The sequence below is a fragment of the Syngnathus floridae genome, chromosome 12, assembly GCF_059516105.1.
Source record: "Syngnathus floridae isolate MCC-2025c chromosome 12, RoL_Sflo_1.0, whole genome shotgun sequence".
Taxonomy (NCBI): Eukaryota; Metazoa; Chordata; class Actinopteri; order Syngnathiformes; family Syngnathidae; genus Syngnathus; species Syngnathus floridae.
Genome location: NC_142424.1, coordinates 14,304,672 through 14,331,171, shown reverse-complemented (window position 1 = coordinate 14,331,171; position 26,500 = coordinate 14,304,672). Strand labels below are relative to the sequence as shown.

General features: G+C 47.3%; 2 protein-coding genes and 4 long non-coding RNA genes across 10 annotated transcripts; all 6 read left to right on the top strand.

The window, feature by feature from the left end:
• The first annotated feature begins 900 nt into the window (after positions 1-900).
• On the top strand, positions 901-1,923 carry LOC148390152 (uncharacterized). Its single transcript, XR_015861539.1, has 3 exons — positions 901-1,138; positions 1,285-1,502; positions 1,762-1,923. It is a non-coding gene; the product is annotated as an uncharacterized LOC148390152 (long non-coding RNA).
• Positions 1,924-2,085: 162 nt separating this feature from the next.
• LOC148390151 (uncharacterized) lies at positions 2,086-4,678 on the top strand. Of its 4 annotated transcripts, XR_015861806.1 has the most exons (7): positions 2,086-2,193; positions 2,425-2,580; positions 2,641-3,541; positions 3,626-3,696; positions 3,833-3,937; positions 4,053-4,392; positions 4,614-4,678. It is a non-coding gene; the product is annotated as an uncharacterized LOC148390151 (long non-coding RNA). The 4 variants fall into 4 exon arrangements; XR_015861805.1 differs by having other exon boundaries at positions 2,425-3,541; XR_015861804.1 differs by lacking the exons at positions 2,086-2,193; positions 2,425-2,580; positions 2,641-3,541 and having other exon boundaries at positions 3,569-3,696; positions 4,082-4,392.
• A 243-nt stretch (positions 4,679-4,921) lies between these two features.
• Positions 4,922-6,874, top strand: LOC148390150 (janus kinase and microtubule-interacting protein 3-like). Its single transcript, XM_088392610.1, has 4 exons — positions 4,922-5,176; positions 5,297-5,362; positions 5,424-5,492; positions 5,569-6,874. The coding sequence occupies exons 1-4, from the start codon at positions 4,922-4,924 to the stop codon at positions 5,794-5,796; spliced, it is 618 nt and encodes a 205-aa protein (XP_088248736.1). The 3' UTR covers positions 5,797-6,874.
• An 11,659-nt stretch (positions 6,875-18,533) lies between these two features.
• LOC148390149 (uncharacterized) lies at positions 18,534-19,556 on the top strand. Its single transcript, XR_015861536.1, has 3 exons — positions 18,534-18,771; positions 18,918-19,135; positions 19,395-19,556. It is a non-coding gene; the product is annotated as an uncharacterized LOC148390149 (long non-coding RNA).
• A 506-nt stretch (positions 19,557-20,062) lies between these two features.
• LOC148390148 (uncharacterized) lies at positions 20,063-22,314 on the top strand. 2 transcript variants are annotated; one of them, XR_015861814.1, is made up of 5 exons: positions 20,063-20,213; positions 20,274-21,174; positions 21,259-21,329; positions 21,466-22,025; positions 22,250-22,314. It is a non-coding gene; the product is annotated as an uncharacterized LOC148390148 (long non-coding RNA). The 2 variants fall into 2 exon arrangements; XR_015861813.1 differs by having other exon boundaries at positions 20,063-21,174.
• Positions 22,315-22,557: 243 nt separating this feature from the next.
• Positions 22,558-24,497, top strand: LOC148390147 (janus kinase and microtubule-interacting protein 3-like). The gene is made up of 4 exons (XM_088392608.1): positions 22,558-22,812; positions 22,933-22,998; positions 23,060-23,128; positions 23,205-24,497. Exons 1-4 carry the CDS (start codon positions 22,558-22,560, stop codon positions 23,430-23,432), a joined length of 618 nt encoding a protein of 205 aa, XP_088248734.1. The 3' UTR covers positions 23,433-24,497.
• The last annotated feature ends 2,003 nt before the right edge of the window (positions 24,498-26,500 follow it).

Genomic DNA, 26,500 nt, shown 5'->3' with positions numbered 1-26,500 from the left:
TGGAGGTGGTCAGCAGCACCAAATTCCTGGGGGTCCACATCACAGAAGACCTCACCTGGACTATGAACACTACGGCACTGGTCAAGAGGGCACAGAAGCGCTTGTACTTACAGCGGAGGATGAGGAGAGCCCACCTGCCCCCACCCATCATGAGGACGTTCTACAGGAGCACCATAGAGAGCATTCTGACAAGCTGTCTCTCTGTGTGGTGTGGAGGCTGCACCGCCTCCGATTGGAAGAACGTGAGGAGAGTGGTGAGGACAGCAGAGAGGATCATAGGGGCTCCTCTTCCCTCCATTCAGGACATTTCATCTCAGCGCTGCATGTCCCGTGCCCGTAACATCATCAATGACCCATCACACCCCCACCATGGACTGTTCTCCCTGCTGCCCTCTGGGAAGAGGTTTGCAGCATCCGCTGCAGGTCCACCAGGTTCTGCAACAGCGTTTTCCCTGCTGTCATCAGACTGTTGAACACTAGAACTGTTGAGCTCTAAACTGAACTCTGCATCACACATTCACAGAACTGTATGACACTACGGACCTCTATCTTGCACTATCTCGCACTACCAACTTTACTGAACTTGTATAAACCCTTTAAATAGAAGTTTAATACATGGTTTAGCATTCCTCTGCACACTCTTGAATACTGTTTTGCCTACTTGCACTATTGCATAATTATCACTGCTGCACTTTATACTTATTTTTAATATATATATATATATATATATATAGTATATGTATATATATATATTTTCATAGGATATGTTACTTCTATTCAACTGCAATATCACTACTTTGTTGTAAGACGTATGCAACGGAATTTCGTTTTGTATGCACCATGTGCAGACAAGATGACAATAAAGTTTGTCTAAGTCTAAGTCTAAGTCATGTCAGGTCAGCTGTCTGGAGAGAGAGAGAAGTCAGGACCTGCGGGCGGAGCACCACCGTGCCACCGCCGCCATGACGGAACTCAAAAGCAAACTCCATGAGGAGAAGCAGAAAGAGTTAGCCATTACCAGGGAGACATTACTGCGGCAGCATGAAATGGAGCTGATGAGAGTGATCAAAATCAAGATGGAGAGATCCAGCGACTGAATGCCTTGGTCCTCAGCCTGAGGGACGGCTCCATGGACAAGGTGATCCGCTCTATCCGTGTCTGACTATCCGCACGCCACGTCGGGCTTCGATGCGGCCGCTACCGTATTGTGTAGCTTGTCCCCAGTAAGCGTCGCGGCGCTCCGTTGCGGTCTCAATGGCCCGGTGTGGCGCAATGTCTGCTCAGGTGAGGAGGGGGGGGCGCTTTGCTGGCGGAGGTGGAGGAGACGCGGCGGTGTCGGGAGACCGAGCGGTGTCGCCTCCACCAGGAGCGCGGAAGAAGCCCTGGCAGCGGCCCAGCAGGCCTGGCAGTCCCGAGCGGCCGAGCTCCGATCGGCTCATCACCAGCATCGGGAGGAGCTGAGCCGAACCAAGAGAGACTGCGAGAGGGAGATCCGCCGACTGGTAGGACTGATCAGATGCGCGGTGCGTGGCTATGTTCCCAATTTCGTTGTATACCTGCAGTGCAATGACACCTAAGGCATTCTATTCTATTCTATTTCACAAGAAGAAAATGTCCGGTTGCTCGCTTCGCTTTTGTCACAGCAAAGGTGTTCTAGTCGATTCAAGAAAAAAAATTGGCCGGTTGCTCTCTTTGTTTTTGTCACAATTCTGGCAAATGAGTTTGCCCGCCTGCCTGAGCGCTCCCCGTTTGTACATCCAGACGGATGAGATCAAGCTGAAAGACAGAGCGGTTAGTGTTTTGGATGAAGCCCTGGGGCCGGCCACGTCCACCGCCTTCAGCTGCAGACTCAGGCTGCCGAGCAGCAGATCGCTGCCCTGAGGGATTCCCAAAGGGCGGGCCTAAACTACCCTGGAAGTGGGGTCAACGCCGCTACTAGCAATCCTCTTCATTGCGTAAGCCACCTCATCACACACTTGCAGTACGCATGACTTAGTTCGTTGCTGGAGGAAGGTAGCACAAAAACAGTTTTGAACTTTGAACGAGTGCTTGTGTGTGTGTGTTGCGGGGCGTTTTCAGTCTCAGGAGGATCGGGACACGCGACGGTTTCATCTGAAAATCGCTGAGCTCAGCGCAGTCATCAGGAACCTGGAGGATCGAAACGCCCTGCTTTCTGAAGAGCGCAATGAACTGGTAATTTATTGACGGCACGCTTGAAGGTTTGCGCTACGTTTGATGCGCGCCATCCAGCGAGGCACCCATTGCGCTTGCTTATTAGTTGAGCGGCGCGTCGAGTCGGTTGCCTGGTAGATGTCTTTTATTGGGAGCCAAAGCCACGATTCCGTTCAAACCGATGCAAAAGGAATGGATACGTTCTGGCCCGCGTGTTGTGCGTCTTTCACATCCCGCACTTCATGCTTGCAGCTAAAGCGACTGAGAGAAACAGAAAGCCAGTTTCTGCCACTCCTGTACAAAAACAAACGCCTGAGCAGGAAGAATGAAGAACTCTCGCTGGTGCTGTGTCGCCTTGAAAACAAAGTGCGCTTTGTCACCCAGGAGAACGAGGAGATGGCAAGCTTGGTAAGTCGACGCGGACAACGGCGGCGTGCCAACAGAGTCCACTGCATTTGTGTTCCACAGAGAAGGCCTAGTTCGCTCAATGACCTGGACCGCGGTTGCGGCCAGCAGGACGGTGAAATGGAGTTCCTTCAAGTTGTGGAGCAGCGGCACATCATCGACGACTTGTCCAAGGTCTTCAGGCAGGCGACTCGGTGCACGTACGGCAGCGCCACGCTCGCTCGCTGTCGCCAGGAAACCTTTTGCGTCCAAAGCTTGGCCGGCGGCCGCCATCCAAAAAATTGGCCCCTTAAATTTCGACCTTTCAAGCAGGAGCATTGTGCGCACGCGTTTGAACACGCTTTAGACTTGTTTTGCCGTTTTCAGCAGCTCAAAGCTCCCGTTTTGTCAGCGCCTTTGCCACTCGCTGTGCGCTGAAAACGACGGACTTGCCCGGCTGCTCAGCCCGTCAACCATGAGCCGCGAGCGCGACATCATTGTCCGTAGGCAGCTAGTGGCAAAATGCACCCTGTTAGAGTTGCGCTCGCTCCAACTTATTTTGCAAGAACCACACGGGAGACAAGTAAGTTCTTTTGGACACCTGCAGGTGGAGAGTCCATCCGTTGTACGAATGAAGTCTGACTCTCGGCTCCTGCACGAGCATTTTAATTAAGAGAAACAGGGTGGGTGTAAGAGTGGATTGAATAGAGGAAGCCCTTGACCTCTAGTCAAAACATAGCAAGGGGTGTTTTACGACTTTGTGTAGGAAGGGATAAGCGATAGGGATAAATAAGGGATAAATAATATTATTTATTACAGGTTGCAGTCAAAGTCAAAGCAACATAATGATACGATAAAGATAATCTGGAAAACCCTGACACACCCTGTAGTTGTCACTTTTGGAAAAGACGAGCGTCCCTCCAATCATCGCCGGTGACGTGTTTTTCAGGCTCTGGAGACAGGAGCTAGTGTCAGAAATGTCATTGTGAGTCGCGTTTGTTTCTGCGCCGGAGCCGTTCGTTCCCTTTGCATCCAAAGAATCTCAAAGGCGGATTATTTGTGTCGACAGGAGAGAGATTTGCTGCTACGATACCGACGTCGAGAATCTCTGAGGAGGAACAAAGCGTGAGGTCCTGCAAGGTGGGTCTGTTTGTTTGCGGCTGCTTGGTGTTGCGCAAGATGAAATGGCCTTTTTCTCGCTATCGTTCCTCTCGTCGATTCATCGTGAGGTGTCGCTTCAGTTTGTTCAGAGAGATGTTTGCTTCCGCGCCCGCAGGTCATCAGAACATTTTACGGCTACGACGAAGACGTGTTGGTGGACTCGGACGGATCGTCCTTGTCTTTTCACACCGACAGAACCCCCGACACGGAACCCGAAGAGGTAGCCCGCCATTTCTGCCAGCGTATTGGCACCAAACATTCCTCTTCAGCCTGGAATCGGACTCGTCTTTGCGTCGCGGGTGCTTTGTCGCCGGTCTGACTGATTCTGGTACGAGTGCTGTGTTGCATTGGTGTGTGCATGAAGAGGCGGAGCTTCGCTACCGCCAGCTGACGCAAGAATATCAAGCGCTGCAACGAGCCTACGCTCTGCTAGCCCAGACCAGCGAAGGGGACTACGACGCCGAGAAGGAGATCAAGGTGGCGCCCCTTCCCGCAACCCCCGGCCGGGTCGCAGCCTCCCCGTTCTCACCCAGCCTCGGGTGTTCTCTGGTCTGAAAGGAGGAGGAGGAGCCTCCCTCCTCCTCCTTTCAGACCAGAGAAAAGCTGATGGTAGAAATGGGTCACTATCAAAGCAGAGTAGCAGATCTGGAGTCAGCGCTGAAGCAACAAGGACAGGTAAGCTCATCAATGAGCACACCTTTTTCTCAGACAAAATAGCTACATTCTTCAGTCACTCATCCGTCTGGCATTACTGGACCAACCCCCACCCCCCCCCCCCCCCGAACGTGGCTGGGAAAATGCGGAGAAAAGCAAATGTCATTTTCCAGTCAACCAAAGAATTTGTGGATGAAAATGACACAACATTCCAAAGCTGTCCACGCGTTTGTCTCTTCTAGAATGTCAAGTGGGTGGAGGAGAAGCAGCTGCTGCGTCAGAGCAATCAGCAGTTGGCCGAAAAGGTGACGGAAAGAAAGGCGCTGGGCGGAGTCGCTTGGCGTCACACCTGTCGGGAAGCCCCGCAGATGAGGTCTGACTGTCTTTTCAGGTCAGGCGGATGGAGGCGGAAGAAGCGCGTCTGAAAGAGCACATCCAGGATATCCGAGACCAAAACGAACTGCTTGAGTTCCGCATCCTGGAGCTGGAGGTGGGAAGACTCGCACAAGCGTGTTGAGGCCAGAGATGTGACGGACGGACGGACGGACGGATGCATGCCTCTGCCTTTCAGGAGAGGGAGTGGCGCTCCCCCGTCTTGAAGTTTCTGCAAGTCCGTTTCCCAGACGGCCTCAGCCCTTTGCAGATCTACTGCGAGGCCGAGGGCGTGAGCGTACGTAAGGCGTCCCTCGCAACCCTAACCTTAACCCGAGGTCCCAGAACACCTTACATTGCTCCTTGCGCCTTTCCCCCGGACATCGTCATCAGTGATCTGATGAAGAAGCTGGACATCCTGGGCTATAACGCCGTAAGTGTATGTCGAACTCCTTATGTTCGCACTCCACGAGACTCGGCGGCTCAAATGTGACTTTTGGAAGGCTTTGCGCTGAAAGAAGCTTGTTGACGCTGTGCCTTTGGGCTCTTGCAGAATCTCACCAACGAGGAGCAGGTGGTCGTGATTCACGCCAGGACCCTTCTCACCCTAGCCGAGAAGGTAACGCGCACGTCCACGCACGCTCTCGCATTCTGCTTATGTGACAGCAGCCTTTCCTCAGTGGTTAGAATACATCAAAGTGACCAAGTCAGCACTTCAACAGAAGATGTTGGACATTGAAAGTGAGAAGGTAGACAGACATGCGACATCAGCCAAGGGGAACTCCGGCAATGTACCCCAACAATTCTGACCTTGAGCTGTGCTAGGATATGTTCTGCAAGCAGAAGGGCTACCTGGATGAAGAGTTGGACTTCAGGAAGTGTTCCATGGACCAGGCTCATAAGGTAAGCCGCCCTCAAATCTCCCGCCGGACCACTGATGGACGAGGATTGCGGCCCAGAGGATCCTGGAGCTGGAGGCCATGTTGTACGAGGCGCTACCGCAGCGGGACTGCCCCGCCACGGACGGCGAAAAAGCCAGCCACGCTGGCGTGAATGACGTGCTGACGGCGGATCAGAGTGCGTGTTGGCTTCACTTGAGTTCAATTTGGTATTTTGGTCAAAAGCGCATGTGGTGAAATTCCACAAAGTAGGATGGGCAAACACATTTCTTTAAACTATGAGTGTCAATTGGGCTCTCGAAATGGCAGGGAAAAGATGCACAGCAAAACGAAAATACGTAGATGAACACAGGACGTTTTAATCAGAGTGGGAAAGTTTCTATTTTTTGTTGAACGTGATGGCAAACCATTCTGCCTGATATGTCAGGCCTCAGCGCATTTCAAAGATTCAAATCTTCAGCGCCATGCACTTCAGCTCACTCCATGCTAACATTGATCAGGCGTCGAACCCGCAACATCATGCTTAAGAGGTGGCCATGCTAACCAGTGCGCCATTATGTCAACGCATAATAACTAAGTCTACTGATCAAAACAGCGGTTACTATATGACGTCGCTACGTCGTGGTCACGTGACGCAGACAAGACGTCAATGGACGTGGGCAGAGTTAACTTGTTTAAAAGGGAGTGGGCAGAAGAAATATTTAATTTATTTAAATCTATTTTGAGTGCACACCATTATGCCAATGCATAACAACTGTAAATCTACTAAACAAAACAGCGGTTGCTATATGACATCTGCCACGTCGTGGTCACGTGACATACGTGACGTCGATGGGCGTAACTTTCGCCGGAATTCAAATCCGCGGGGAGAGTTAACTTGTTTAAAAGAGAGTGGGCAGAAGAATTATTTAATTTATTTAAATCTATTTGGTGTGTGCGCCATTATGTCAATGCATAACAACTGTAAGTCTACTAAACAAAACAGCGGTTGCTATATGACGTCTGCCACGTCGTGGTCACGTGACGCGGACGTGACGTCGACGCCTACTTTACATCCCACCGATCACAGGACCCCTCGGCTGCATAACCGTGCCCCCTTCCCAACCAATCGGATTTGCTATACGCGAAAACGACGCCAATGGAAAGAGCTTCCGCCCAAATTTAAATCCGTGGGCGTGGCTCGCAGCAGGAAGTAGGAAAATGGCGGCGATGTTGACAAAGACACAGCGGATGGTAACATACGACTAACAAGAGAAATATTTTTATTTTCTGCTCGCAACTGGACCGTCCAGAGCGTACACGGTAAGTACAACTCATCGTTTTTAAAAAGAAGTACTTTTGTTGCCCTGAAAAGCGAGTGAGCGTGGCGTTTGTGGGGGACGTCGAATTTCGACGATTCTTTCTGGTCAACGGTTGTAAATGATTGTGTTGATTAAAAAAGAAAACTTGATGTAACTCTACTTTTAACTGCCGTTTCAGATAGATTTGGAATTGCATCACATCCAATTTTGCCTAGAGCGTACACGGTAAGTAACACTCGTTGTGTTTAAGGAGATTTACGTTTGTAATAGCAGAAGTGTAGCCGCGTTGCGTTGTACGTGTGAATGTTGGTCCAGGCGAAATGTTAATGTTTAATTTCATTCCTTTAGGTTCCACGGTGTTTGTTGGCTGCAAGTTTTCCACTGCAAGAAGAGGCTCATATCATTGACCAGGAGCGAGCTACAATGGTGAGTAGCCATAACATTTATGTTTAACACTTCCTATTTCATGTCTAACAGTACTTGATTTAACAAATAACCATAAATAAATACAGTGTGGGCACTGAAGTTAACATATGTGATTATACTGCCTAATCTGTCACCGAGTAGATTGTTGCAAAGTAATATAAGATCCAAAGTTGTAATTCAGAATAGTTTTCAAAAGAAGGCCATTAGAATTATATACAAGTCTGATTACCCTGAACAAGCTATTAATTAAATCACAAATTCTTCAATTCAAAGATTTGGTAGATTATCAGACAAATAATGTCTAACAGTAATTGATTTAACACATCACGATAAGTAGATTGAGTGTGGGCACTCTCAAGTTAACAGATATGATTATACTGCCTAATCTGTTACAGAGTATGTTGTTGCCAAGTAATGTAGAATAGATCCAAAGTAGTAATCCAGAATAGTTTTGAAGAGGCCATTAGAATAATAAACAAATCTGATTACCTTGAACATAATAACAAGCTAAGTGTTTAATATGTCCAATGAAGTCAAAATTGGGCACCATCATGTGGTGAAATTTGGAATTGCATCACATCCAATTTTGCCTGGGAACAAACAGATTACATAAATCTTAGTTTTGAATAAGCCACTCCTTCTCAAACAAGTAAACTCTGCCCATTTCGCGCAGTAGATGTTCTGTTAATATCTAGTATTTATACAAAGTCATAATTTAAATTGCTTTCAACCTTCATTCATCGGTTCAACCAACATTACTCGCTCTTATTACCAACTTGTATTGATTTAACTAAGCGTTTAATACTTCCTATCAGGTCTCAAGGCAAGATTTGGCAAAATACAGTTTCAGCAAATCCAATTTTGCCAGGGAACAAAAATAGATTAAATAAACTAAATAAGTCTTCTTCCCATTAAATAAATCAGAAAAGTCTGTCTTGTAACCAGTCCTCTTCAAACAAGTAAAGTCTGCCCATTTTGTGCCGTAGATTTTGTGTCTATGCCTAGTATTTAAACAAAATCATAATTTAAACGACTTCTTTCCTTCATTCACTTTGGAAATTTGGAATTGCAGCAAATCGAATTTTGCCAGGGAACAAAAATAGATCAATTAAACTAAATAAGTCTTCTTCCCATTAAATAAATTAAAAAAGTCTGTCTTGTAACCAGTCCTTTTCAAACAAGTAAAGTCTGCCCATTTTGTGCCGTCGATTTTGTGTTAATGCCTAGTATTTATACAAAATCATAATTTAAAGGACTTCATTCCTTCATTCACTTTGGAAATTTGGAATTGCAGCACATCAAATTTTGCCTGGGAAGAAAAGTAGATTAAATAAATTTAATAAGTCTTACTACTTCCCATTAAATAAATTAAATACGTCTTACTTGTTCCCACTCCTTTTCAAAACAGTAGTTTAAAACGAGGGCCCTTCACTCAATCTTTAACCTCAACCCCGCACGTTGTGTTGTATCTGTGAATGTTGGTTGTGGCCAAATGATAGTTTTCTTTCATTCGTTTAGGTTCCAAGAAAACTTGATGTAACTCTACTTTTAACTGCCGTTTCAGATAAGCGGGTATTACGTCGCAGTCATGTGCCGCGGATATGACGTAATTGCCCGAACCTCCGCCAAAATTCAAATCTGTTGGCGCGATGGCCGTGAGCCACTGAGCAGCGACGATTATCAACAGAAATATCTTTATTTTCTGCTTGCAACTGGACCGTCTAGAGCGTACACGGTAAGTAACACTCATTGTGTTTAAGGAGATTTACGTTTGTAATAGCAGAAGTGTAGCCGCGTTGCGTTGTACGTGTGAAAATTGGTCGAGGCGAAATGTTAATGTTTAATTTCATTCCTTTAGGTTCCACGGTGTTTGTTGGCTGCAAGTTTTCCACTGCAAGAAGAGGCTCGTATCATTGACCAGGAGCGAGCTACAATGGTGAGTAGCCATAACATTTATGTTAAACACTTCCTATTTCATGTCTAACAGTACTTGATTTAACAAATAACCATAAATTAATACAGTGTGGGCACTGAAGTTAACATATGTGATTATACTGCCTAATCTGTCACGGAGTAGATTGTTGCAAAGTAATATAAGATCCAAAGTTGTAATTCAGAATAGTTTTCAAAAGAAGGCCATTAGAATTATATACAAGTGTGATTACCCTTAATATAACAACAAGCTATTAATTAAATCACAAATTCTTCAATTCAAAGATTTGGTAGATTATCAGACAAATAATGTCTAACAGTAATTGATTTAACACATCACGATAAGTAGATTGAGTGTGGGCACTCTCAAGTTAACATATGTGATTATACTGCCTAATCTTGTTACAGAGTATGTTGTTGCCAAGTAATGTAGAATAGATCCAAAGTAGTAATCCAGAATAGTTTTGAAGAGGCCATTAGAATAATAAACAAATCTGATTACCTTGAACATAATAACAAGCTAAGTGTTTAATATGTCCAATGAAGTCAAAATTGGGCACCATCATGTGGTGAAATTTGGAATTGCATCACATCCAATTTTGCCTGGGAACAAACAGATTACATAAATCTTAGTTTTGAATAAGCCACTCCTTCTCAAACAAGTAAACTCTGCCCATTTCGCGCAGTAGATGTTCTGTTAATATCTAGTATTTATACAAAGTCATAATTTAAATTGCTTTCAACCTTCATTCATCGGTTCAACCAACATTACTCGCTCTTATTACCAACTTGTATTGATTTAACTAAGCGTTTAATACTTCCTATCAGGTCTCAAGGCAAGATTTGGCAAAATACAGTTTCAGCAAATCCAATTTTGCCAGGGAACAAAAATAGATTAAATAAACTAAATAAGTCTTCTTCCCATTAAATAAATCAGAAAAGTCTGTCTTGTAACCAGTCCTCTTCAAACAAGTAAAGTCTGCCCATTTTGTGCCGTAGATTTTGTGTCTATGCCTAGTATTTAAACAAAATCATAATTTAAACGACTTCTTTCCTTCATTCACTTTGGAAATTTGGAATTGCAGCAAATCGAATTTTGCCAGGGAACAAAAATAGATCAATTAAACTAAATAAGTCTTCTTCCCATTAAATAAATTAAAAAAGTCTGTCTTGTAACCAGTCCTTTTCAAACAAGTAAAGTCTGCCCATTTTGTGCCGTCGATTTTGTGTTAATGCCTAGTATTTATACAAAATCATAATTTAAAGGACTTCATTCCTTCATTCACTTTGGAAATTTGGAATTGCAGCACATCAAATTTTGCCTGGGAAGAAAAGTAGATTAAATAAATTTAATAAGTCTTACTACTTCCCATTAAATAAATTAAATACGTCTTACTTGTTCCCACTCCTTTTCAAAAAAGTAGTTTAAAACGAGGTCCCTTCACTCAACCTTTAACCCTATTTATTCACCTTCTAGGCTAAGTGTTAAAGGCTAAGTGTTAAAGGCTAAGTGTTAAAGGCTAAGTGTTAAAGGCTAAGTGTTAGAGGCTAAGTGCCAGAGGCTAGGCGCCAGAGGCGAGTTTTTGTGGGCTGAAGTTTTAGTGGGGTTAGTGTGAATACAATCCAAAAGAATACAACAGAATACAATACAATAGAATATAATACATAGATTAAATTCAATAGCTCTTACTACTTCCCATTAAATAAATTAAATACGTCTTACTTGTTCCCAATCCTTTTCAAAAAAGTAGTTTAAAACGAGGGCCCTTCACTCAACCTTTAACCTCAACCCCGCACGTCACATTGTGTTGTATCTGTGAATGTTGGTTGTGGCCAAATGATAGTTTTCTTTCATTCGTTTAGGTTCCACGGTGTTTGTTGGCTATGTTTTCCACTGTCAGAAGGATGAAAATACAAAGTACAACGCTTGGACGTGGGCGAAGACGTCACCGGTGAGTCCTTCCTTCCTATTTATTTACCTTCTAGATGCTAGAGGCTAAGTGTTAGAGGCTAAGTGTTAGAGGCTAAGTGTTAAAGGCAACACAATACGAACAACACAACACAATACGAACAACTCAACACAATATGAACAACACAATATGAACAACACAACACAATACGAACAACACAACACAATACGAACAACACAACACATTACGAACAACACAACACAATACGAACAACACAACGATACTGCACTGAACAACACGATACCGCACTGAGAAACACGATTCCGCACTGAACAACACGATACCGCACTGAACAACACCATGCCGCACTGAACACCATGCCACACTGAACAACACCATCCCGCACTGAACAACACCATGCCGCACTAAACAACACCATGCCGCACTGAACAACACCATGCCTCACTGAACGACACCATGCCGCACTGAAAGACACCATGCCGCACTGAACGACACCATGCCGCACTGAAAGACACCATCCCGCACTGAACACCATGCCGCACTGAACAACACCATCCTGCACTGAACAACACCATCCCGCACTGAACAACACCATGCCGCACTGAACAACATTATGCCGCACTGAACATTATGCCGCACTGAACAACACCATGCCGCACTGAACAACACCATGCCGCACTGAACAACATTATGCCGCACTGAACAACACCATGCCGCACTGAACAACACCATGCCGCACTGAACAACACCATGCCGCACTGAACAACATTATGCCGCACTGAACAACACCATGCCGCACTGAACAACACCATCCTGCACTGAACAACACCATTCCGCATTGAACACCATCCCGCACTGAACAACACCATCCCGCACTGAACAACACCATGCCGCACTGAACAACACCATGCCGCACTGAACAACATTATGCCGCACTGAACAACATTATGCCGCACTGAACAACACCATGCCGCACTGAACAACACCATGCCGCACTGAACAACACCATGCCGCACTGAATAACATTATAACGCACTGAACAACACCATCCCGCACTGAACAACACCATGCCGCACTAAACAACATTATGCCGCACTGAACAACATTATGCCGAAATGAACAACACCATGCCGCACTGAACAACACCATGCCGCACTGAACAACACCATGCCGCACTGAACAACACCATGCCGCACTGAACAACACCATGCCGCACTGAACAACACCATCCCGCATTGAACACCATGCCGCACTGAACAACACCATGCCACACTGAACAACACCATGCCGCACTGAACAACACCATGCCGCACTGAACAACACCATGCCGCACTGAACAACACCATTCCGCACTGAACAACACCATTCCGCACTGAACAACATTATGCCGCACTGAACAACATTATGCCGCACTGAACAACATTATGCCGCACTGAACAACACCATGCCGCACTGAACAACACCATGCCGCACTGAACAACACCATTCCGCACTGAACAACACCATTCCGCACTGAACAACATTATGCCGCACTGAACAACATTATGCCGCACTGAACAACATTATGCCGCACTGAACACCATGCCGCACTGAACAACACCATGCCGCAATGAAACACACCATGCCGCACTGAACAACACGATCCCGCATTGAACAACACCATGCCGCAATGAACAACACCATCCCGCACTGAGCAACACCATCCCGCACTGAACAACACCATGCCGCACTGAACAACACCATGCCGCACTGAACTACATTACGCTGCACTGAACAACACCATGCCGCACTGAACAACACCATGCCGCATTGAACAACACCATGCCGCATTGAACAACACCATGCCGCACTGAACAACACCATCCTGCACTGAACAACACCATGCCGCATTGAACAACACCATGCCGCATTGAACAACACCATGCCGCATTGAACAACACCATCCCGCACTGAACAACACCATCCCGCATTGAACAACACCATCCCGCACTGAACAACACCATTTTGCACTGAACAACACCATGCCGCACTGAACACCATTCCGCACTGAACAACACCATTCCGCACTGAACAACACCATGCCGCATCGAACAACACCATGCCGCACTGAACAACACCATCCCGCATTGAACAACACCATCCTGCACTGAACAACACCATCCTGCACTGAACAACACCATGCCGCACTGAACAACACCATGTCGCACTGAACAACACCATGCCGCACTGAACAACACCATGCCGCACTGAACAACACCATGCTGCACTGAAAAACACCATGCCGCACTGAACAACACCATGCCGCACTGAACAACACCATCCCGCACTGAACAACACCATGCCGCATTGAACAACACCATGCCGCACTGAACAACATTATGCTGCACTGAACAACATTATGCCGCATTGAACAACACCATGCCGCACTGAACAACACCATCCTGCACTGAACAACACCATCCTGCACTGAACAACACCACCCCGCACTGAACAACACGATCCCGCATTGAACAACACCATCCCGCACTGAACAACACCATGCCGCACTGAACAACACCATGCCGCACTGAACAACACCATTCCGCACTGAACAACACCATGCCGCACTGAACAACACCATGCCGCACTGAACAACACCATGCCGCACTGAACAACATTATGCCGCACTGAACAACACCATGCCGCACTGAACAACACCATCCCGCACTGAACAACACCATGCCGCATTGAACAACACCATGCCGCACTGAACAACACCATCCTGCACTGAATAACACCATCCCGCACTAAACAACACCATGCCGCACTGAACAACATTATGGCGCACTGGACAACATTATGGCGCACTGGACAACACCATGCCGCACTGAACAACACCATGCCGCACTGAACAACACCATGCCGCACTGAACAACACCATGCCGCACTGAACAACATTATGCCGCACTGAACAACACCATGCCGCACTGAACAACACCATGCCGCACTGAACAACACGATCCCGCATTGAACAACACCATCCTGCACTGAACAACACCATGCCGCACTGAACAACACCATGCCGCACTGAACAACACCATGCCGCACTGAACAACACCATGCCGCACTGAACAACACCATCCTGCACTGAACAACACCATCCCGCACTGAACAACACCATGCCGCATTGAACAACACCATGCCGCACTGAACAACACCATCCTGCACTGAACAACACCATCCTGCACTGAACAACACCATCCCGCACTGAACAACACCATGCCGCACTGAACGACATTATGGCGCACTGAACAACATTATGCCGCACTGAACAACACCATGCCGCACTGAACAACACCATGCCGCACTGAACAACACCATGCCGCACTGAACAACATTATGCCGCACTGAACAACATTATGCCGCACTGAACACCATGCCGCACTGAACAACACCATGCCTTACTGAACAACACCATGCCGCACTGAACAACACGACGTCGCACTGAACAACACGACGCCGCACAGAACAACACAACGCCACACAGAATAACACAATACCGCACAGAACAACACAATACCGCACAAACAGTTTTAGATAATATTACGTCGCAGTCATGTGACGCGGACATGACGTCAATAGGCGGAACTCACGGCAAAATTATAATCCGTGGGCGTGGCTTGCAACAGGAAGTAGGAAAGCGGCAATTCTGGCAAACAAGACACAGCGGTTAGTAACACGATGACTAACAAGGCAAATATTTTTGTTTTCAGCTTGCAACTTGACCGTCTAGAGCGTACAAGGTAATTACAACTGTTTTTTTTGAGCCCTGAAAAGCGAGGGAGTGTGGCGTTTGGGAGGAATGTCGAACTCGGCGTCTGCTTCCAGCCACAGACGCCAAATTTCGACGATTATTTCGACTGGTCAACGGTTGTAAATTATTGCGTTGACTAAAAACTTTATTTAACTCTACTCTTAACTTTGCCGTTTCAGATATGCGGGTATTACACCGCGGAAATGACGTCAATAGGCTGAACTCTCGCCAAAATTCAAATCTGTGGGCGCAATGGCCTTGAGCGAGACACCGGATACAAACACGACGATTATCAACAGAAATATCTTTATTTTCTGCTTGCAAGTGGACCGTCTAGAGCGTACACGGTAAGTACAACTCATTGTGTTTAAAAAGATTTACGTTTGTGTAGTTTGCGTTGCGTTGTATCTGTGAATGTTGGTTGAGGCTAAATGTTAATGTTTAATTTCATTCCTTTAGGTTCCACGGTGTTTGTTGGCTGTATGTTTTCCACTGCAAGAAGAGGCTCGTATCATTGACCAGCAGGAGCTACAATGGTGAGTACCCCTTTCGTCTTCCATTTATGTTAAACACTTCCTATTTCATGTCTAACAGTACTCGATTTAACAAATAACCATAAATAAATACAGTGTGGGCAGTCAAGTTAACATATGTGATTATCCTGCCTAATATGTTTATCACAAATATGTCACTAATTACTAATATGTTTATTTGTTTATCACAACACCTTTGGACCTTCAGCAATCGATTATTTCCCTTCATCTACATAGAGACAGAACGATGGTGTCTTAAACATCTCATTCATTTCACCAAATAACTTCACGCAGGTGGATAACGGCCGTCTCGGTCACGCTATGTTGCGTGATGCAGTTTTGAAGAACCAAATGCATTTATTCAATGAATAAGTCAAGCTAGTTCTATGTTTATGATGTTGTAAGTTACGGTACCGATTGAAGTTGAGTTCGAAGCCAGTGGAAAACAGCGCTGCGTTTGTGCTCTCCAGGTACAAATGTGATCTCTGACTGACGACCGGGCGAGACTCGAGTAAGAGATGTCCAAACGAGCTCCGGCAGGGCGGGCCAAGGCGGAGCGAACAGACGCCCTTCAGGCCACCAATGACGAGCTGAGAACCAAACTGATGGACGTCCAGTTAGAACTTCAGCAGGAGAAGAACAAGGTGAAAACCTCAACAGACAGACACTGCCTGCCTCCCTGCCTGCCTCCCTGCCTGCCTCCCTCCCTCCCAGTTTTCCCGATGTAGATTAGACATGCGTGTGCCATGACTGTGTCAGCCTACATCAACAAATGCACCGAGGACGTCAGCACCACTAAGAATATCATCACCCGGGGCAACCAACGACCCTGGATGACTGAGGAGGTACGTCAAACGCTACGAGCGCGGAACTCTGCCTTCAAGTCTGGCGACAAGGAGACACTGAGGACAGCGAGAGCCAACTTGAACCGTGCCATCAGGATAGCGAAGCGAGACCGCAGTCGAAAATTTCAGGATCGTTTCCACAACGTCAAAAACATCAGGAGTATGTGGCAAGGCATACGGGCGATTACAGACTACAACTCACCCTCCCCCCCCTGGTGGGTGTAGTTGATGCTGACTTTCTAAATGGTCTAAATAACTTCTTTGGGAGGTTCGAGGCACTAAACGGCACTCCAGCAGTTAAAACTGTCCCCCATCAGGAAGAGGAGGTACTCTGCCTTGACTCCGCCGATGTGTTGAAGACCCTGAGGAGAGTCAACCCCTGTAAGGCCCCTGGCCCCGACAACATTCCTGGGCGTGTGTTCAGGGAATGTGCAAGTCATCTGGCTGGGGTCATCACAGACATTTTTAACACCTCGCTGGGCCAAGCCAAAGTGCCGGCGTGCTTTAAGACTGCCTCCATCATTCCGGTGCCGAAGAAACCTCAAATCACCTCATTTAATGATTACCGGCCTGTTGCACTGACTCCGGTTATGATGAAGTGCTTCGAAAGGCTGCTTAAAGGTCACATCGTTTCCAGACTCCCCCTATTATTTGACCCGTTCCAGTTTGCCGACCGGCAAAACCGCTCCACTCAGGACGCCATCTCCTCCGTTCTTCACCTGAGCCTGGCTCACCTGGAGGAGAAGAACACCCATGTGCGGATGCTGTTCCTGGACTTCAGCTCAGCGTTTAACACCATCATCCCACAGCATCTGGTAGGAAAATTGGAACACCTGGGCTTCAACACCCCCCTTCGCAACTGGCTGCTAGACTTCCTCACCAACAGACCTCAGTCAGTCCGGGTCGGACAGAACACCTCTGATGTCATCACCCTCAGCACAGGCTCCCCTCAGGGCTGCGTCCTGAGCCCCCTGCTGTTCACCCTGATGACACACGACTGCGTCCTCAGGTTCACCACCAATCACATCGTGAAGTCAGCAGACGACACAACGGTGGTGGGGCTCATCAGAGACAACAACGACCTGGACTACAGAGAGGAGGTGGAGCAGCTGGTGGGCTGGTGCAGAGAAAACAGCCTGATCCTGAATGAGGAGAAGATGAAGGAGATCATCGTCGACTTCAGGAGAAAACAGCCTCACCACGCTCCACTGATCATCAACAGCTCAGCTGTGGAGGTGGTCAGCAGCACCAAATTCCTGGGGGTCCACATCACAGAAGACCTCACCTGGACTATGAACACTACGGCACTGGTCAAGAGGGCACAGAAGCGCTTGTACTTACAGCGGAGGATGAGGAGAGCCCACCTGCCCCCACCCATCATGAGGACGTTCTACAGGAGCACCATAGAGAGCATTCTGACAAGCTGTCTCTCTGTGTGGTGTGGAGGCTGCACCGCCTCCGATTGGAAGAACGTGAGGAGAGTGGTGAGGACAGCAGAGAGGATCATAGGGGCTCCTCTTCCCTCCATTCAGGACATTTCATCTCAGCGCTGCATGTCCCGTGCCCGTAACATCATCAATGACCCATCACACCCCCACCATGGACTGTTCTCCCTGCTGCCCTCTGGGAAGAGGTTTGCAGCATCCGCTGCAGGTCCACCAGGTTCTGCAACAGCGTTTTCCCTGCTGTCATCAGACTGTTGAACACTAGAACTGTTGAGCTCTAAACTGAACTCTGCATCACACATTCACAGAACTGTATGACACTACGGACCTCTATCTTGCACTATCTCGCACTACCAACTTTACTGAACTTGTATAAACCCTTTAAATAGAAGTTTAATACATGGTTTAGCATTCCTCTGCACACTCTTGAATACTGTTTTGCCTACTTGCACTATTGCATAATTATCACTGCTGCACTTTATACTTATTTTTAATATATATATATATATATATATATAGTATATGTATATATATATATTTTCATAGGATATGTTACTTCTATTCAACTGCAATATCACTACTTTGTTGTAAGACGTATGCAACGGAATTTCGTTTTGTATGCACCATGTGCAGACAAGATGACAATAAAGTTTGTCTAAGTCTAAGTCTAAGTCATGTCAGGTCAGCTGTCTGGAGAGAGAGAGAAGTCAGGACCTGCGGGCGGAGCACCACCGTGCCACCGCCGCCATGACGGAACTCAAAAGCAAACTCCATGAGGAGAAGCAGAAAGAGTTAGCCATTACCAGGGAGACATTACTGCGGCAGCATGAAATGGAGCTGATGAGAGTGATCAAAATCAAGATGGAGAGATCCAGCGACTGAATGCCTTGGTCCTCAGCCTGAGGGACGGCTCCATGGACAAGGTGATCCGCTCTATCCGTGTCTGACTATCCGCACGCCACGTCGGGCTTCGATGCGGCCGCTACCGTATTGTGTAGCTTGTCCCCAGTAAGCGTCGCGGCGCTCCGTTGCGGTCTCAATGGCCCGGTGTGGCGCAATGTCTGCTCAGGTGAGGAGGGGGGGGCGCTTTGCTGGCGGAGGTGGAGGAGACGCGGCGGTGTCGGGAGACCGAGCGGTGTCGCCTCCACCAGGAGCGCGGAAGAAGCCCTGGCAGCGGCCCAGCAGGCCTGGCAGTCCCGAGCGGCCGAGCTCCGATCGGCTCATCACCAGCATCGGGAGGAGCTGAGCCGAACCAAGAGAGACTGCGAGAGGGAGATCCGCCGACTGGTAGGACTGATCAGATGCGCGGTGCGTGGCTATGTTCCCAATTTCGTTGTATACCTGCAGTGCAATGACACCTAAGGCATTCTATTCTATTCTATTTCACAAGAAGAAAATGTCCGGTTGCTCGCTTCGCTTTTGTCACAGCAAAGGTGTTCTAGTCGATTCAAGAAAAAAAATTGGCCGGTTGCTCTCTTTGTTTTTGTCACAATTCTGGCAAATGAGTTTGCCCGCCTGCCTGAGCGCTCCCCGTTTGTACATCCAGACGGATGAGATCAAGCTGAAAGACAGAGCGGTTAGTGTTTTGGATGAAGCCCTGGGGCCGGCCACGTCCACCGCCTTCAGCTGCAGACTCAGGCTGCCGAGCAGCAGATCGCTGCCCTGAGGGATTCCCAAAGGGCGGGCCTAAACTACCCTGGAAGTGGGGTCAACGCCGCTACTAGCAATCCTCTTCATTGCGTAAGCCACCTCATCACACACTTGCAGTACGCATGACTTAGTTCGTTGCTGGAGGAAGGTAGCACAAAAACAGTTTTGAACTTTGAACGAGTGCTTGTGTGTGTGTGTTGCGGGGCGTTTTCAGTCTCAGGAGGATCGGGACACGCGACGGTTTCATCTGAAAATCGCTGAGCTCAGCGCAGTCATCAGGAACCTGGAGGATCGAAACGCCCTGCTTTCTGAAGAGCGCAATGAACTGGTAATTTATTGACGGCACGCTTGAAGGTTTGCGCTACGTTTGATGCGCGCCATCCAGCGAGGCACCCATTGCGCTTGCTTATTAGTTGAGCGGCGCGTCGAGTCGGTTGCCTGGTAGATGTCTTTTATTGGGAGCCAAAGCCACGATTCCGTTCAAACCGATGCAAAAGGAATGGATACGTTCTGGCCCGCGTGTTGTGCGTCTTTCACATCCCGCACTTCATGCTTGCAGCTAAAGCGACTGAGAGAAACAGAAAGCCAGTTTCTGCCACTCCTGTACAAAAACAAACGCCTGAGCAGGAAGAATGAAGAACTCTCGCTGGTGCTGTGTCGCCTTGAAAACAAAGTGCGCTTTGTCACCCAGGAGAACGAGGAGATGGCAAGCTTGGTAAGTCGACGCGGACAACGGCGGCGTGCCAACAGAGTCCACTGCATTTGTGTTCCACAGAGAAGGCCTAGTTCGCTCAATGACCTGGACCGCGGTTGCGGCCAGCAGGACGGTGAAATGGAGTTCCTTCAAGTTGTGGAGCAGCGGCACATCATCGACGACTTGTCCAAGGTCTTCAGGCAGGCGACTCGGTGCACGTACGGCAGCGCCACGCTCGCTCGCTGTCGCCAGGAAACCTTTTGCGTCCAAAGCTTGGCCGGCGGCCGCCATCCAAAAAATTGGCCCCTTAAATTTCGACCTTTCAAGCAGGAGCATTGTGCGCACGCGTTTGAACACGCTTTAGACTTGTTTTGCCGTTTTCAGCAGCTCAAAGCTCCCGTTTTGTCAGCGCCTTTGCCACTCGCTGTGCGCTGAAAACGACGGACTTGCCCGGCTGCTCAGCCCGTCAACCATGAGCCGCGAGCGCGACATCATTGTCCGTAGGCAGCTAGTGGCAAAATGCACCCTGTTAGAGTTGCGCTCGCTCCAACTTATTTTGCAAGAACCACACGGGAGACAAGTAAGTTCTTTTGGACACCTGCAGGTGGAGAGTCCATCCGTTGTACGAATGAAGTCTGACTCTCGGCTCCTGCACGAGCATTTTAATTAAGAGAAACAGGGTGGGTGTAAGAGTGGATTGAATAGAGGAAGCCCTTGACCTCTAGTCAAAACATAGCAAGGGGTGTTTTACGACTTTGTGTAGGAAGGGATAAGCGATAGGGATAAATAAGGGATAAATAATATTATTTATTACAGGTTGCAGTCAAAGTCAAAGCAACATAATGATACGATAAAGATAATCTGGAAAACCCTGACACACCCTGTAGTTGTCACTTTTGGAAAAGACGAGCGTCCCTCCAATCATCGCCGGTGACGTGTTTTTCAGGCTCTGGAGACAGGAGCTAGTGTCAGAAATGTCATTGTGAGTCGCGTTTGTTTCTGCGCCGGAGCCGTTCGTTCCCTTTGCATCCAAAGAATCTCAAAGGCGGATTATTTGTGTCGACAGGAGAGAGATTTGCTGCTACGATACCGACGTCGAGAATCTCTGAGGAGGAACAAAGCGTGAGGTCCTGCAAGGTGGGTCTGTTTGTTTGCGGCTGCTTGGTGTTGCGCAAGATGAAATGGCCTTTTTCTCGCTATCGTTCCTCTCGTCGATTCATCGTGAGGTGTCGCTTCAGTTTGTTCAGAGAGATGTTTGCTTCCGCGCCCGCAGGTCATCAGAACATTTTACGGCTACGACGAAGACGTGTTGGTGGACTCGGACGGATCGCCCTTGTCTTTTCACACCGACAGAACCCCCGACACGGAACCCGAAGAGGTAGCCCGCCATTTCTGCCAGCGTATTGGCACCAAACATTCCTCTTCAGCCTGGAATCGGACTCGTCTTTGCGTCGCGGGTGCTTTGTCGCCGGTCTGACTGATTCTGGTACGAGTGCTGTGTTGCATTGGTGTGTGCATGAAGAGGCGGAGCTTCGCTACCGCCAGCTGACGCAAGAATATCAAGCGCTGCAACGAGCCTACGCTCTGCTAGCCCAGACCAGCGAAGGGGACTACGACGCCGAGAAGGAGATCAAGGTGGCGCCCCTTCCCGCAACCCCCGGCCGGGTCGCAGCCTCCCCGTTCTCACCCAGCCTCGGGTGTTCTCTGGTCTGAAAGGAGGAGGAGGAGCCTCCCTCCTCCTCCTTTCAGACCAGAGAAAAGCTGATGGTAGAAATGGGTCACTATCAAAGCAGAGTAGCAGATCTGGAGTCAGCGCTGAAGCAACAAGGACAGGTAAGCTCATCAATGAGCACACCTTTTTCTCAGACAAAATAGCTACATTCTTCAGTCACTCATCCGTCTGGCATTACTGGACCAACCCCCACCCCCCCCCCCCCCCCCCGAACGTGGCTGGGAAAATGCGGAGAAAAGCAAATGTCATTTTCCAGTCAACCAAAGAATTTGTGGATGAAAATGACACAACATTCCAAAGCTGTCCACGCGTTTGTCTCTTCTAGAATGTCAAGTGGGTGGAGGAGAAGCAGCTGCTGCGTCAGAGCAATCAGCAGTTGGCCGAAAAGGTGACGGAAAGAAAGGCGCTGGGCGGAGTCGCTTGGCGTCACACCTGTCGGGAAGCCCCGCAGATGAGGTCTGACTGTCTTTTCAGGTCAGGCGGATGGAGGCGGAAGAAGCGCGTCTGAAAGAGCACATCCAGGATATCCGAGACCAAAACGAACTGCTTGAGTTCCGCATCCTGGAGCTGGAGGTGGGAAGACTCGCACAAGCGTGTTGAGGCCAGAGATGTGACGGACGGACGGACGGACGGATGCATGCCTCTGCCTTTCAGGAGAGGGAGTGGCGCTCCCCCGTCTTGAAGTTTCTGCAAGTCCGTTTCCCAGACGGCCTCAGCCCTTTGCAGATCTACTGCGAGGCCGAGGGCGTGAGCGTACGTAAGGCGTCCCTCGCAACCCTAACCTTAACCCGAGGTCCCAGAACACCTTACATTGCTCCTTGCGCCTTTCCCCCGGACATCGTCATCAGTGATCTGATGAAGAAGCTGGACATCCTGGGCTATAACGCCGTAAGTGTATGTCGAACTCCTTATGTTCGCACTCCACGAGACTCGGCGGCTCAAATGTGACTTTTGGAAGGCTTTGCGCTGAAAGAAGCTTGTTGACGCTGTGCCTTTGGGCTCTTGCAGAATCTCACCAACGAGGAGCAGGTGGTCGTGATTCACGCCAGGACCCTTCTCACCCTAGCCGAGAAGGTAACGCGCACGTCCACGCACGCTCTCGCATTCTGCTTATGTGACAGCAGCCTTTCCTCAGTGGTTAGAATACATCAAAGTGACCAAGTCAGCACTTCAACAGAAGATGTTGGACATTGAAAGTGAGAAGGTAGACAGACATGCGACATCAGCCAAGGGGAACTCCGGCAATGTACCCCAACAATTCTGACCTTGAGCTGTGCTAGGATATGTTCTGCAAGCAGAAGGGCTACCTGGATGAAGAGTTGGACTTCAGGAAGTGTTCCATGGACCAGGCTCATAAGGTAAGCCGCCCTCAAATCTCCCGCCGGACCACTGATGGACGAGGATTGCGGCCCAGAGGATCCTGGAGCTGGAGGCCATGTTGTACGAGGCGCTACCGCAGCGGGACTGCCCCGCCACGGACGGCGAAAAAGCCAGCCACGCTGGCGTGAATGACGTGCTGACGGCGGATCAGAGTGCGTGTTGGCTTCACTTGAGTTCAATTTGGTATTTTGGTCAAAAGCGCATGTGGTGAAATTCCACAAAGTAGGATGGGCAAACACATTTCTTTAAACTATGAGTGTCAATTGGGCTCTCGAAATGGCAGGGAAAAGATGCACAGCAAAACGAAAATACGTAGATGAACACAGGACGTTTTAATCAGAGTGGGAAAGTTTCTATTTTTTGTTGAACGTGATGGCAAACCATTCTGCCTGATATGTCAGGCCTCAGCGCATTTCAAAGATTCAAATCTTCAGCGCCATGCACTTCAGCTCACTCCATGCTAACATTGATCAGGCGTCGAACCCGCAACATCATGCTTAAGAGGTGGCCATGCTAACCAGTGCGCCATTATGTCAACGCATAATAACTAAGTCTACTGATCAAAACAGCGGTTACTATATGACGTCGCTACGTCGTGGTCACGTGACGCAGACAAGACGTCAATGGACGTGGGCAGAGTTAACTTGTTTAAAAGGGAGTGGGCAGAAGAAATATTTAATTTATTTAAATCTATTTTGAGTGCACACCATTATGCCAATGCATAACAACTGTAAATCTACTAAACAAAACAGCGGTTGCTATATGACATCTGCCACGTCGTGGTCACGTGACATACGTGACGTCGATGGGCGTAACTTTCGCCGGAATTCAAATCCGCGGGGAGAGTTAACTTGTTTAAAAGAGAGTGGGCAGAAGAATTATTTAATTTATTTAAATCTATTTGGTGTGTGCGCCGTTATGTCAATGCATAACAACTGTAAGTCTACTAAACAAAACAGCGGTTGCTATATGACGTCTGCCACGTCGTGGTCACGTGACGCGGACGTGACGTCGACGCCTACTTTACATCCCACCGATCACAGGACCCCTCGGCTGCATAACCGTGCCCCCTTCCCAACCAATCGGATTTGCTATACGCGAAAACGACGCCAATGGAAAGAGCTTCCGCCCAAATTTAAATCCGTGGGCGTGGCTCGCAGCAGGAAGTAGGAAAATGGCGGCGATGTTGACAAAGACACAGCGGATGGTAACATACGACTAACAAGAGAAATATTTTTATTTTCTGCTCGCAACTGGACCGTCCAGAGCGTACACGGTAAGTACAACTCATCGTTTTTAAAAAGAAGTACTTTTGTTGCCCTGAAAAGCGAGTGAGCGTGGCGTTTGTGGGGGACGTCGAATTTCGACGATTCTTTCTGGTCAACGGTTGTAAATGATTGTGTTGATTAAAAAAGAAAACTTGATGTAACTCTACTTTTAACTGCCGTTTCAGATAGATTTGGAATTGCATCACATCCAATTTTGCCTAGAGCGTACACGGTAAGTAACACTCGTTGTGTTTAAGGAGATTTACGTTTGTAATAGCAGAAGTGTAGCCGCGTTGCGTTGTACGTGTGAATGTTGGTCCAGGCGAAATGTTAATGTTTAATTTCATTCCTTTAGGTTCCACGGTGTTTGTTGGCTGCAAGTTTTCCACTGCAAGAAGAGGCTCATATCATTGACCAGGAGCGAGCTACAATGGTGAGTAGCCATAACATTTATGTTTAACACTTCCTATTTCATGTCTAACAGTACTTGATTTAACAAATAACCATAAATAAATACAGTGTGGGCACTGAAGTTAACATATGTGATTATACTGCCTAATCTGTCACCGAGTAGATTGTTGCAAAGTAATATAAGATCCAAAGTTGTAATTCAGAATAGTTTTCAAAAGAAGGCCATTAGAATTATATACAAGTCTGATTACCCTGAACAAGCTATTAATTAAATCACAAATTCTTCAATTCAAAGATTTGGTAGATTATCAGACAAATAATGTCTAACAGTAATTGATTTAACACATCACGATAAGTAGATTGAGTGTGGGCACTCTCAAGTTAACAGATATGATTATACTGCCTAATCTGTTACAGAGTATGTTGTTGCCAAGTAATGTAGAATAGATCCAAAGTAGTAATCCAGAATAGTTTTGAAGAGGCCATTAGAATAATAAACAAATCTGATTACCTTGAACATAATAACAAGCTAAGTGTTTAATATGTCCAATGAAGTCAAAATTGGGCACCATCATGTGGTGAAATTTGGAATTGCATCACATCCAATTTTGCCTGGGAACAAACAGATTACATAAATCTTAGTTTTGAATAAGCCACTCCTTCTCAAACAAGTAAACTCTGCCCATTTCGCGCAGTAGATGTTCTGTTAATATCTAGTATTTATACAAAGTCATAATTTAAATTGCTTTCAACCTTCATTCATCGGTTCAACCAACATTACTCGCTCTTATTACCAACTTGTATTGATTTAACTAAGCGTTTAATACTTCCTATCAGGTCTCAAGGCAAGATTTGGCAAAATACAGTTTCAGCAAATCCAATTTTGCCAGGGAACAAAAATAGATTAAATAAACTAAATAAGTCTTCTTCCCATTAAATAAATCAGAAAAGTCTGTCTTGTAACCAGTCCTCTTCAAACAAGTAAAGTCTGCCCATTTTGTGCCGTAGATTTTGTGTCTATGCCTAGTATTTAAACAAAATCATAATTTAAACGACTTCTTTCCTTCATTCACTTTGGAAATTTGGAATTGCAGCAAATCGAATTTTGCCAGGGAACAAAAATAGATCAATTAAACTAAATAAGTCTTCTTCCCATTAAATAAATTAAAAAAGTCTGTCTTGTAACCAGTCCTTTTCAAACAAGTAAAGTCTGCCCATTTTGTGCCGTCGATTTTGTGTTAATGCCTAGTATTTATACAAAATCATAATTTAAAGGACTTCATTCCTTCATTCACTTTGGAAATTTGGAATTGCAGCACATCAAATTTTGCCTGGGAAGAAAAGTAGATTAAATAAATTTAATAAGTCTTACTACTTCCCATTAAATAAATTAAATACGTCTTACTTGTTCCCACTCCTTTTCAAAACAGTAGTTTAAAACGAGGGCCCTTCACTCAATCTTTAACCTCAACCCCGCACGTTGTGTTGTATCTGTGAATGTTGGTTGTGGCCAAATG

Coding starts and splice junctions, on each gene's coding strand:
- LOC148390147 (XM_088392608.1), top strand. CDS start 22,558: ATGCATGCCTCTGCCTTTCAGGAGAGGGAGTGGCGCTCCCCCGTCTTG. Junction 22,813..22,932: donor ACATCCTGGGCTATAACGCC/GTAAGTGTATGT, acceptor GGGCTCTTGCAG/AATCTCACCAACGAGGAGCA. Junction 22,999..23,059: donor TTCTCACCCTAGCCGAGAAG/GTAACGCGCACG, acceptor GCCTTTCCTCAG/TGGTTAGAATACATCAAAGT.
- LOC148390150 (XM_088392610.1), top strand. CDS start 4,922: ATGCATGCCTCTGCCTTTCAGGAGAGGGAGTGGCGCTCCCCCGTCTTG. Junction 5,363..5,423: donor TTCTCACCCTAGCCGAGAAG/GTAACGCGCACG, acceptor GCCTTTCCTCAG/TGGTTAGAATACATCAAAGT. Junction 5,493..5,568: donor TGGACATTGAAAGTGAGAAG/GTAGACAGACAT, acceptor GAGCTGTGCTAG/GATATGTTCTGCAAGCAGAA.